This window comes from Meles meles, chromosome 15, assembly GCF_922984935.1.
Source record: "Meles meles chromosome 15, mMelMel3.1 paternal haplotype, whole genome shotgun sequence".
NCBI lineage: Eukaryota > Metazoa > Chordata > Mammalia > Carnivora > Mustelidae > Meles > Meles meles.
In genome coordinates, this window is record NC_060080.1 from 52,727,245 (window position 1) to 52,740,148 (window position 12,904).

The 12,904-nt window shown below is 35.5% G+C and overlaps 1 protein-coding gene across 6 annotated transcripts in view; it reads right to left on the bottom strand.

Annotated features, from left to right (window-relative positions):
* Positions 1-12,904, bottom strand: part of ZNF638 (zinc finger protein 638) — an 82,189-nt gene that overhangs the window by 36,845 nt on the left and 32,440 nt on the right. For all 6 annotated transcript variants that reach the window (XM_045979228.1, XM_045979232.1, XM_045979227.1 and 3 more), the window contains 4 exons: positions 12,517-12,663; positions 11,495-11,614; positions 4,348-4,406; positions 3,933-3,985 (listed from right to left, as the gene is read on the bottom strand). In XM_045979228.1, the coding sequence (XP_045835184.1) occupies positions 3,933-3,985; positions 4,348-4,406; positions 11,495-11,614; positions 12,517-12,663 (379 nt within the window). The remainder of the gene's footprint in view (positions 1-3,932; positions 3,986-4,347; positions 4,407-11,494; positions 11,615-12,516; positions 12,664-12,904) is intronic.

Below are 12,904 nucleotides of genomic sequence, written 5' to 3' on the forward strand. Positions count from 1 at the left end.
CTGTCTCTTTTTTTCCATTTGTTCATCTGCTTTGTTCCCTAAAAGAAAGTTATTTTCATCCGGGAATTGGAAAATATAAAGAATAAGATACATTTATTTTAAAAAAGAGAGAGAAAGAAAGAAACCAATGAAATCTTATAGAAAGAAAAATAATTAAATCAAGGATGACAAATCAGAAAATTTGGGCTATGTTTACCCATGGGTTCAGTTATAACAATACAAACTTAGTTTGAGTGCCCCCTGTATTCTTCCTCCTACAAATATTTACTAACCCTTACACTACATTTAAGGGATAGAAAAATAAAATATTCCCTTACCCACTCAAGTGAAAGAGAAAGACTTCTAAGCCAACTACTTATACCAAATGACTCAATGTATTCAGTATCACTAGAAGGGAACTGAGAGTTTCTAATTGCCTAGGTGAGCCAGGGAAGATATCACAAAGAAATTATATCTGAGATGGGCCTTAAAACATAAATTAGAATTTGCTCCAACTCCACTCCAAAAAAGGAGTCTTATATGACATTCTATCTTCAGCGCCTTGCACAAGGCCTGGCACCTACCAAGTAGGTACATAGTAAAAGCTTACTGAAGTAAACTGAAATTCAGAGAATTCCAAACAAATGGACGGCATAAAGGTGACAAAACATTAAAAAGGAATCTGGGACAAAGGGTAAAGAGTCATTAATTCAATGTTAAAGAATTTGGACTTTCTCCTATGGGTCACTAAGAGCAGAATGATCAGATCTGTCTTAAAGAGATCAGTGTGAATAATGAAGCTGGTAAAAATACCAATCAGGAGGCTATTTTCAAAATTCAAACGTAAATCAATTAAAACAATTAATGGTGTGATGAAGGAAAGGCAAAAAAGACATAGTCTGAAGTAGATCTGAGAGAGAACTATATGAATCAGCCACTGAATGGATGAAAAGAGGAAGGATATTATTTAAGTATGAACTGGATAAGACAGAAGAGAAAAGCCAGGGAAAGGATTACTTACAATTTCTACACTGGATGATGACTGGTGACTGACTGACTGTTAGGTAACATAAGAAAATAAGAAGAAAACTTGAGGGAGTAGAGGTCTGTATATGTATGTAAGATGTCACTGGTCCCTAATGTACGAAGATAAAAATCAGGAAGACAAGTATGAAATAAGAGGAACAGACATTTAGGGAAACCATTAAAGGAAGATAAAAGAGCAATCAAAGGAGATTAAGAACAAGTTTTCATTCTCAGAGAGATCGTTTAAGATAGGTGAAAAGCTTTGAAACCATAGTTTTAGATCTGAATTCTTACTCCAAGGAAGTCATTTAACCTTGAGTATGTTATTAATCTCTGAATCTGTTTTCTCATCTACAAAATGAGGTAATTTGAAAGATTAAGAAAGATAATGTAAATTGCCTAGTATTAGTGTAACCAATGGCAAGTTTCTTCCCCTTGTTTTCTGTCATCTGGCATAGATTAGGCCCCCTAGTAGACTCTTCTTTTTAACAAATCATTATTTTATTCTGAATAGTAAATTCAAACTCCAAACTAACCCTGGATCTCCTTTCTCCTGTTACAACACTTTTCACTTTATAAAACACGTTATTTACTATATATCATGTCACCTCAAATTAGTATGTAAGCTACTTGGATATAGGTATCTTGCCTACTGGTTTACTGATGTATCCTAACACTTTAAAAAGTACATCCAATTATGAGGACATAGTAGATGCTCAGTATTCTTTCTTTTTAACTAGTGATAGATAATGGTCCTAAAGTTTCTCTTTCTGATCAAATTATACTTTTGCCTCCTTCCTGTACTTCTCTTCATCCTTGCTTATCTATGCATATAACTAAAGTCTTTAAAACTACCTAATTAGGGGAACCTAAGTGTCTCAGTCAGTTGAGTGTCTGACTCTCGATTTCCTCTCATGGTGTGATCTCAGAGTCCCGAGATCAAGCCCCATGCTGGGCTCCACTCTCTCAGTGTGGAGTCCGCTTCAGCCTCCCTTCCCTTCTACCCCTCCTTGTTCTTGCTAAGTCATGGGCACCCATGCGTGTGCACTCTCCCTCTCTCTAAAAAATAAATTAAAACTACCCTAACTGACTTGTCACTATTCAATCTCACATTGCTGATCTCAAAAAAGAAACCATGCACACTTTCCTTTCTCACCTGACACTTTCTCCACCCTATTCACCAGCCTCTCCTGTCTTTCTACACTTCTATTAGAAGAGAGGGCATATTTGCCTTGAAGTGCTTCTCCCCTACTCACTGCTTTTATTATGTTAGGCCCACTTCCAAAATCTAGACCTTAAACTTAACAATTTCTGAAGTATCCCACTTTCAAATTCATTGACTGGCTGACCTAAGGATATCTCCACTAGGTAAGTCTTTGAGATCTGAAATTCATCAATGTTGAAATCTGAGTTCATGGTTTTTCTCAAAGAAATCACTGCATCTAAGTTTTCCTGTTACATATATATAATCAATATCATCACACTCTTCTAGTAAAAACTACCTGGCCTGAAACGTTGAAAATTTTAAATCGTTTTTAATTTTATATTTTATCCACTAGAAAATTCTATAGAATAAACATTCAGATTTTACCTTCTCACACCATTTTAATTAACATTTTTATATCCAGTCCCTATTACCTTAAAGTGAACCTCAACTGTGTTTTCTCAATAAAATTTTTCTTTTCTTTTCTTTTTTTTTTTGGTGCATACAGGTGGTTTTATTCAAGCATTGGGGTCAGGACCCATGGGCAGAAAGACCTGCTTCAACAGGATTTTTCACTCTCCCTTTGTCCCATCTACATAAGAATCCTAAACAATTAGTGGTTCTTTATTCCCCATGGTAATTTCCCAGAGTCTGTACTATCACTAGGTCTTACAAAGGAAAAACAGCAAGCTTAAGCCAAGCTTCATGAATAATGAGTTACATAAAGCTAAATAGGTTTCTTTCCTTCAGGACTTCATAATGGAAATGTGTTCTGGGGATTTTTTTTTTTTTTTTTTTTTAAGGAAAAAAAAGAAAAAGAAGCTATAATACAAATCTGATCATCTTTCAGGAATTAGTCTCTCACACACGTATTTTGAGAAATGCTATTAATGAAGTCAAATTCAAAAACTTCCCAGCACACTTCAAAAACTTCTATGAAGTGATTCCCCAATTCTGTTACCTTTGTTGTTTCATCTCCCTAACTTCTCTCTATCCCTCCTTCCACACACACACACACACACACACACACACACACACACACACGGATTGCTGAATAGAAATCCAGAACTCACTATACACCTGTCTTTCCAAAAGAGAACATATAAAACAATTTAACTTTCTAAATATAGTTTATATCTACTTTATTTTAGCTTTTCTGTCTCATCCTTCACTATCAAGCTATCTCTTCTTAAACTTAAGAGTGTTTGTTTTGCAGTAACTTCTTTCCAACCCTAAATGGAAAGAGAAAATTCAGTTTATTAAAACTGTATTAGAAATTCACTTAGCTAGAGTCATAATAAAGACCTGCAATGTTTTCCTGAGTATAAAGAAACAACTTTAACACATGAGTGTAACAACTGATTTCTGTTTGGTCTTCTTTGTTTACCTTTTGGCTCTCAGCAAACTTTCAAAATAAAAGGAGACTAAACAAGCAGCCTTAACAGGTTTTTTTTTTGGTATGTTTTGTCTTACTGGTAGGGGATGGAAGTATGACAAAATTAACCTTAACAGCGGTTACCTATGGAACTATGATAGGTATTTTACATATACTATCTCACTAAGTCTTCATGTATTAACAATTAACCTCTAGTTTAATATGGGGGCCAGTATTGTTCCCTTCTACTAAAGCACAATAATGGTTTCCCAGCATCATCTTGCAAGAAATTTCTAGTAAAATGACAAAATATACTTATTTGGAGGAGTATTAAAAGTAACAACTTACTGGCAGAAGCTGAAGTCACAGTTTCAACAGCTTTGGAAGCATCTATATCTTTTCTATTTGAAAGAAGAAAAAATTAGGCAGAGATTGAAATTCTAAGTTCTAAAACTTCTAAAGATGCAAAAGCTCAAGGCTAAAAAAGTTTAGAGATGCCTGCCCGGCTCAGTATGTAGGGCATGAAACTCCTCATCTCAGGGTAATGAGTTCAAGCCTCATGTTGGGCGCAGAGCTTACTTAAATTAAAATTTTAAAGAATAAAGTTTAATGTAATTCAATTTGAACAATTGAATTAAAGCTGGAGTCTATTTAAACTGGAGTCAGGATAATAAAATATATTAAAAATGCACTTTTATAAAAATTCTGCATTTTAATTCATATGCACATTCATTTCTGCATATGAAATCATGGAATTACTTACTTTAAAGAAGCTGCAGATGCTTTCTTTGAATCTGAGGTCTTTTTCTTCAACTCTTTGTTCTATGAAAGAAAAAGATTTTGAAAAAGAAAATCTTAGTTTCTTCCCCAATTATAAAGGACACTTTTGAAAACACAAGCATAAAGAAATACAATAAAAAACATTATTATGAGATTCAGAACAATCTGACATATATTTACTGACTACTCACCAATTGTCAAGCACAATTTTAGGCACTGGAGAGGAGCAGTAAATAAATAAAATCCCTATTCTCAAACAAGTTTAATTTTAAGGGGTAAGGAAAGAAAGACTTCAAGGAAAATAAAAAATTAAAAAAAAAAAAAAGACCTAAAGGAAATTTAAAAATACATACATACTATGTCTGTTAGCAACAAGTACTATGGAAAAAACTAAAAGAGAAAGGAAACAGAAGTGCTCTTGTTGGGGAATGAGGAGCAACTATCAATAAGTCTGTTATACAAGTCTCACTGAAATGGTGATATATGAGCAAACACCTAAAAGAGGTAAGAGAGCAAACCAAACCATTCCCTGTGCTGAGAGCATTCCAGACAGAAGGAATAGCAATTACATAAGACTTAATGAGATCCATGCCTATTAGCTTGTTTAGGAAGTACATAGGATGCAGGGCACCTGGGTGGCTTAGTCCCTCGGCTCAGGTCATGATCTCAGGGCTCTCTGCCTGCTTCTCTGCCTACTTTTGATCTCTCTCTCCCTCTCCGTCAAATAAATAAAATCTTTAAGAAAAAAAGAAGAAGTACAAAGGATGCTTGGGGTAGGAAATAGAGGAGAGAAATAGATATGTGGTGGTTGCGGGGTAGAGTGTGGGTGGAATGGTGGTGTAAACTCATAAGCCATTTTGAGTACTGGCTTTTCCTCTGAGTATAATGAAAGGTTCTGAGTCTAGGTATGACAAGATCAATCTGGTTCTATTTTGAAATACAGTCAAGGTGAGTGAAAAGGCAAGGAGAGAAGGACAATATTGTCATGATGCTACTGTAGAAACAAAGAAAAAATGGTGACAGACTGGGCCAGGGTAATAGCAATTAGATCCTGAAATGTCATGGTTATTTGAAATATTTTTTTAAGACAGTGATAAGAAAATGTATATCAATAGTAAAAGATGGGATTCATGAATTACAAAGAACTGATCTTTCTTCCATATAACCTTGAGAATGTGTTCCTCTGCTAAGACTAGACTATTCCTTTTCATACTTAAACTCTTTCTGCCTGAGTCACTACAGGCTGCCCCTGCATAACTATAAAATTAAAAATCTTCATCAGTATTAAAGTGGTGTCCTCTTTCTGGAATTTCAGTTATATGCAAATGGAGTCTCCAAATATATCCACCATGTCTTTCCTCTTTATCACTAATAGACCATTAGCTCCAAGAATGAGAGCACATCCGTCCTGATCATCACTCTATCTTCTGCAGATACCACAATGCCTGACATATATAACAGATTTTTAAGGAAGATTTTCAGTTAAAATGAAATTAGGGGCGCCTGGGTGGCTCAGTGGGTTAAAGCCTCTGCCTTCAGCTCAGGTCATGATCCCAGGGTCCGGGGATCTAGCCCCACATCGGGCTCTCTGCTGGGCGGGGAGCCTGCTTCCCTTCCTCTCTCTGTGCCTACTTGTGATCTCTCTCTCTCTGTCAAATAAATAAATAAAATCTTTAAAAAAAAAAAAAATAAAATGCAATTAAACTCTCATCCAATGAATTCTTTGGTTTTATTTCCTTGTTACTCATTAGATTTTTCTATAATGTTCAAACCACTGATAACTGTTTCCCAGCACTGTTTTCATTTCCATGCAATCTTCTTGGATCTTAGCTGTCTACTCTGGCTTTTAGATATAATGTTGCCATGAATCTTGCTGAAAATACCAAATTAAAATTTTAAAAGTGTTGTTTTCATTTTGTTTTTGTAGAGCTGAGCTGCAGCACTATTTCACAGTTTCAACAGGAAATCTGATACTCTTTTGTAGATCAAGTGTCCTGCTCCATTAAAGAAAATTTTGGGAGTATGGACTACTGTCCATTTCTATGGGGGAAAAAAATGCTTGCTTTCATCAGATTCCTGGTAGTGGTGGTAGTGAAGGTAGTTCAAAAATAGCTAAAAATCAGTATTAAGAATTGAGGTCTATACTGGCTTATAATAAAGAAAAGGTAATTCAGTTTGTTAGAGTTGTGCAGATTCATATTTTAATCCTTCAGGTTTAAATACAGGGATGTGGGCAATTTTTACCTTTTCTGTAACATTTCTTTATTGATTTGAAGAAACAGCCAAATGGAGAGACTATTCTTTGAATCAAAGCCAGAGTCAAAGACAGTCCTAACATGAAGTATCAAATGTGGGTAGAAACCTTTTGTCTTAGTTTGACTATTTGTGCCAAAATTAAGATCTGGGCCAAGAAGGCTACAGCACTGCCCTTGTTCCTAGTCTGGGTTCCCAGCCTATTTTTGGCTTGCTCTGGAAAGGAAATCTGATGTCCTCCCCTGTAGTAAGAGCCTAAGGTTATCTGTATGCTTCCAATCTTAAATAGCTATGGCTGGAGTTCTCTATGGGTTCTTCTCCAATCAGTCCCTAGGAAGGCTACTTGATTACAACAAAGGAGTCATGAGTTATCCCCATCCAAATTATATTTAGTTGAATATCAAATTTTTGACATAGATGGCATGTTTTCTAGTTTATAGGGCTGACAGCTTCCCCTGTTCATTACTATGAAAATCAGAATAGTAAATATGGCTGGGCTCTTTCTGGACTTCTGTTGCTACCTTACCAAAACGTTATCAAAGAGAATTATTTGAATCTGACCGAAATATTCTAATAACCTAGACGTACTCTTATTCATCCATTTTCCCAGATTAAACTTTTCAGTATTAAAGAAGAATGACTTTCGGGGCACCTGGGTGGCTCAATGGGTTAAAGCCTCTGCCTTTGGCTCAAGTCATGATCCCAGGGTCCTGGGATCGAGCCCCACATAGGGCTCTCTGCTCAGCGGGAAGCCTGCTTCCTCCTCTCTCTCTGCCTGCCTCTCTGCCTACTTGTGATCTCTGTCAAATAAATAAATAAAATCTATAAAAAAAAAAAAAAAGGGAAGAAGAAAAAGAAGAATGACTTTCTCCCCTGTTCCAAAATTTAACTATCAGCCAGGTCTTGCTTGAAAGTAACTGGTGGGGTGCCTGGGTGGCTCAGTGGGTTAAGCCTCTGCCTTCGGCTCAGGTCAAGATCTCAGGGTCCTGGGATCGAGCCCCACATCGGGCTCTCTGCTCAGCGGGAAGCCTGCTTTCCCCTCTCTCTGTCTGCCCCTCTGCCTACTTGTGATCCCTCTCTCTCTGTCAAATTAAAAAAAAAAAAAAATCTTTTTTTTTAATTGAAAGTATCTGGTTTAAGCTATTACTTCTCCTTCCTATCTCAAGTATACTAACCTACCTGAAACTGTTACTATCATTACAATAAGCTGGCTGGCTAGATGAGTCTTCTAAACGGACTTCGTTGGTCTTTTTTTTTTCTCTTCTCCCCTTTAATCACTCTGCTAAGCTTGCTTTCTTTGCCTTCTTCAGTCATTTGCGTAATTCATTCTGCAGCTCACTCCCAAATGAATCTATTTAATCTATCCATTTTGCATCATAGCTCTGTTCAAAACCTTGAATAAAATTTAACTGTCTACAGGATAAAGCTTACATTCTTAAATTATACATTCAAATTCTTGCTTCTCCCTAACCTCCTCTACAACTAGAGAAGGTTATATGTCACTGTTCTGGTAAATCAAATGTAGGTAAAAGTTGCTGAGGAACTCATTCTTCCACAAAAAAAATAAATTAAAAACCTTTTAAAAAAAAATCAAAATCCCTTTTGCTTTTATTTCCTTTATTCCTTTCCTTCTGCTAGGAATATAAAAATGATGCCAGAAGGTATAGCAACCATCTTATAACTGAGGGTGAAAAGTACATAAAGGTGGTGAATCAAAAAAACAAAAAGCCTGGGTTCCTGATGATATTATGGAGCTGCTTCAGCAGCCATGGGCCACCTACCTATAGATTTTCTATTATGATATAAATAAACCTCTTATTCCTTTCATAAACTACTGGTGAAGTTTCTGTTAGTTGAAAAGATAAGAAATCCTAAGTGATAAAATTGTTAATAACTAGGGTTACCATAAAACTCATTATTCAGGGTGCCTGGGTGGCTCAGTGGGTTAAAGCCTCTGCCTTCGGCTCAGGTCATGATCCCAGGGTCCTGGGATCGAGCCCCACATGGGGCTCTCTGCTCAGCGGGGAGCCTGCTTCCTCCTCTCTCTCTCTCTGCCTGTCTCTCTGCCTACTTGTGGTCTCTGTCTGTTAAATAAAATAAATGAAATCTTAAAAAAAAAAAAAACTCTATTCAAATCAGGACAATGCAAATAAATGGCATGTAACCTAGGATCATGGGTTACTCTAGTAGTAACTATAACCAAAGAACATAAATGAAATAAAAAAATACAGATCCTTTATGGAATAGCGATTTAAGTAGTAATTATGATATACACAAATAAATATATCAGTAAGAAGTAAACTTAACATCTCCTCCAAAAAGTACACTATGGAAACATTACAAAAGAACATTATGAAAAGACACTAAATGAAATCTAAATAAATGGAGACAATCCCTGCTTCTGAACAGAAAGAGTATTATAAATCATAAACACAAATTCAATACAATATTAAACCCCCAATAAGATTTTTCAGAGAGGGGCGCCTAGGTTGCTCAGTGGGTTAAAGCCTCTGCTTTCGGCTCAGGTCATGATCCCAGGGTCCTGGGATCGAGCCCCACATCCAGCTCTCTGTTCAGCAGGGAGCCGGCTTCCCTCCTCGCTCTCTCTGCTTGCCTCTGTCTACTTGTGAGCTCTGTCAGATAAATAAATAAAAGCTTTAAAAAAAAAAAAAGATTTTTCAGAGAACTTAAACAGACTCTAAAACCAATAGCAGGAGTAAATGTTCAAGATTAACCAAAATAAATTTTTTTTAAAGATTTTATCTACTTATAGATAAACTTATAGAGAGAGAGAGAATGCATGTGTGTGTACACAAGAGCATGAGCAGAAGAGGAGCATGGGGTGGGGAGAGGAAAGAACTCCAAGCAGACTTCACACTGAGCATGGAGCCCAACATGGGGCTCGATCTCAGGACCCTGAGATCAGAACCTGAGCTAAAACCGAGAGTTGGATGCTTAACCAACTGACACCCAGATGCCCCAAATAAATTTTATTTTTTCAAAATAAATTTTAAATAAAGAACAAAGAAAAAGAATTCTACTGGAAAGATAGGCAATTATGTAAAATTATAATAACTTATAAGAACTGAAATTACATAGTATTATAAAAGAAATAAACGGATTGATCTAACAATAGTCTGATAGAGATCTATGTGTATAGGGTAATTTATACACATAAAGATAGCTTTTGAAATCAATGGGGAAGAACCAATTAGGTATAAATGGTGTTGCACTAGTTAGTTATCCATTTTAAAAATAGTATTGATCCCAATAACACATTAACCACAACTTATAAATTAAAATAATAATGGAATTATATCTTTTTGGCACTAGTACAGAGAAGGTCTTCTAAAGACAAAAGAAAAAACAGCAGAAGCCATTAAGAGAGGAAAAAAACAACTTGAGTACATTGAAATTAAAGACTTTATATATGGATATACATACAAACAACATACTGGAAGAAAATATTTCTCATAAGTAATATAAAATCGGTATCCAAAATCATGAACACCTTCAAATTAAGCTTTTTTAAAAAGGCAAATAACCCAATAGAAAGATGGGAAAAGCTTTATACAACTCATTAATACAGTAATAGCTATTATATTAAGATACTGAAGTTTATTAATCAGGAAAATGCAAATTAAAGCTCGGTAACATATTTTACATACTGGATTTTTAAACTGCAAATACTTAGATACTGTGGGTAACACAGAAACACTAGTCCTCTCATTATTATCAGGCTACATTCTTATAGCTATTTAACAGATCTGGTATTATTGCATGTTCTGCAACCCAGCAATTTCACGACAGACATCACTTTAAAAATAGTACCATAAATGCATAAAGCCTGTAAAAGCCATATACAAGGAAATTAACATAGTAGTGAAAAATTAGAAATAACCTAAATATCACATCCATACGGAACTGGTAAAATAACTGTGGTATATTCATACAAAGTGATACCACACAGGAGTTAGGAAGGAGGAGGAAAATCTGTATGTACAAACATGGTTAGATCTCCAAATCAAACTGCTGACTGAAAAATGTGTACACTAGGGTGTACTACAGGGGCACCTGGGTGGCTCAGTGGGTTAAAGCCTCTGCCTTCGGCTCAGGTCATGATCCCAGGGTCTTGGGACTGAGTTCTGCATTGGGCTCTCTGCTCAGCAGGGAGCCTGCTTCCTCCTCTCTCTCTCTCTCTGCCTGCCTCTCTGCCTACTTGAGATCTCTGTCTGTCAAAAAAAAAAAAAGTGTACTACAAAGCCCCTTTAAAGTAGACATTCTTCAGCAAATACAATAACTACATGAAAAGAACACTCATATACAAAGTAAAACTTACTGATATTTAAGTACTTCTATAGACATTATCAATAAATATATAAACCAAACCATAAAAAATCCTCTACAAAGACTAAATTCATAAACAGTAATATTTCTAAGGAAGCAAAAGGCCCAAAAGAATATATACACTATAATTCTGTTTATTTAAAGTTCCAAACAGGTACAACTCAACTATGATATTAGAAATCAAGTTAGGGGTTACTTTTGGGCAGAATGGAGGGTATAAGGATTCAGAAGAAGTATGCAAGGGGCTTCCAGGATGTTCTCAATGTTTTTTTGTAACTTAGGTTGGTTTCAGAGATGTTTGCTAATTTTATTAAGCATTTTCTCCTAGTCTCCTGTTTGCCACTTAACATTGTTTGTAGTGCTATTTATGCAGATATAAAGTTGTTAATTTCAATGTATTTCAATCCATACGCACACAATCTACTGAGTGAACATTGATGTTCTATGCATTTTTCTATACGTACCATACTTTATAAAAAGTCAAACTTAATTAACAATAATGAGACATGTTTGATCTAAATCCAGTTTACCTGTTTTTTCTTTCCTGGAACACATATTTTCACATTTTTCCCTTTTATCAGAAGAGGTGTTGTTTCAATGTACTTCATGACTGCAGCAACTGCCTCTCTAAATTCCATTTCCAAGTAAGCCTAAATAAAATGTATTACATTTTTAGTCAAAAACCTAACTCAAAACTCTCTTCATGCCTTAGTACTTTTTGTGGAACATAAAACTATGAAATTACCTCAAGTCCTGGTTGCTTTTACCTCTTTTTGTTTTGCTACGTTGTCACTTGATCTCTAGGGTGTTTTCATACATGAAATGGACATTTAACCTTATAGAATTTCTGTACCATTACCAAGATAAGAAGAGGGGAAACAAGGGTTCATGGCAGGCTCATGGAATAGGAAGGCAGGGCTCATGGAATAAATGGAGAAAAGACCGGATCTGGCCTTAGTTGTGTAAGCCTGACATTTTTAAGGCTTACTGAAATAAAGAACACTACCAACTATGTTCCCCTGTTTCGTCTCACAATTTTATGTTCTTCTTAGTATGGAGTTGTTCATAATTCTGATGAACTTTACCATGCGAGTTACAGGACTATATATAACCCACATGTAAAAAATACTGTACAACAAAATCATTTTTTAGCATCATCTTAACCAGTATGCTAAAGAATTGGAAAGCAAACTATAACCTGCCACCTGTTTTTGCAAATGGTTTTTTTGAACACGGCCATACTCATTCATTAGTACATTTCTGGCTGCCTTTGTACTACAATGGCAGAATTGAATAGCTGCAATCCTATGGCATACAAAGCCTAAAGTATTTACTATCTGGTCCTTTACAGAAAAAGTATGCCAATTCCTGTTCTAAAAGATATAAAATGGTATTTGGGGACCTTGCTCACTGGAATCCAAGCATTTGCATTAACTCTCAATTAACAATAACACAGGTAGTAAAAAGTGCTAAAAGATCTTCAAAAAGTAATAACCAGACTTTATAATGTAGTAACTTTGTATATATTTTTAGAACAGAGTGATTGACTCACTTCTTTCCTATAAGGAACAACGAGGACATCATTAACTTTTCCAAATGGTTGAAATATTTTTCTAATATCTTCTTCAGTGCACCCATCCTCTGGTAATTCAGATATAAGAAGAACTGAACCATAATGTGAAGACTGGTCCTTCCGAAGCTATTTTTGAATGAAAGGAAATTAAAAATAAACCAATGAAGCCATGAAGTACAAAAATAATAATTCCCAATATAATTTCTGCCATTAACGTAAGTCCTTTAAACAGGCTTCTCTAAATATTTTAGCACAATTAAAAAAATTTTAAATGCTAAATAGGAGAAGATATGTTTTATATTTTACCATTCAACCCTAACAGTGATCAGAGCTTATTGGTAACACAATCATAGATGCTCTTTTCTGT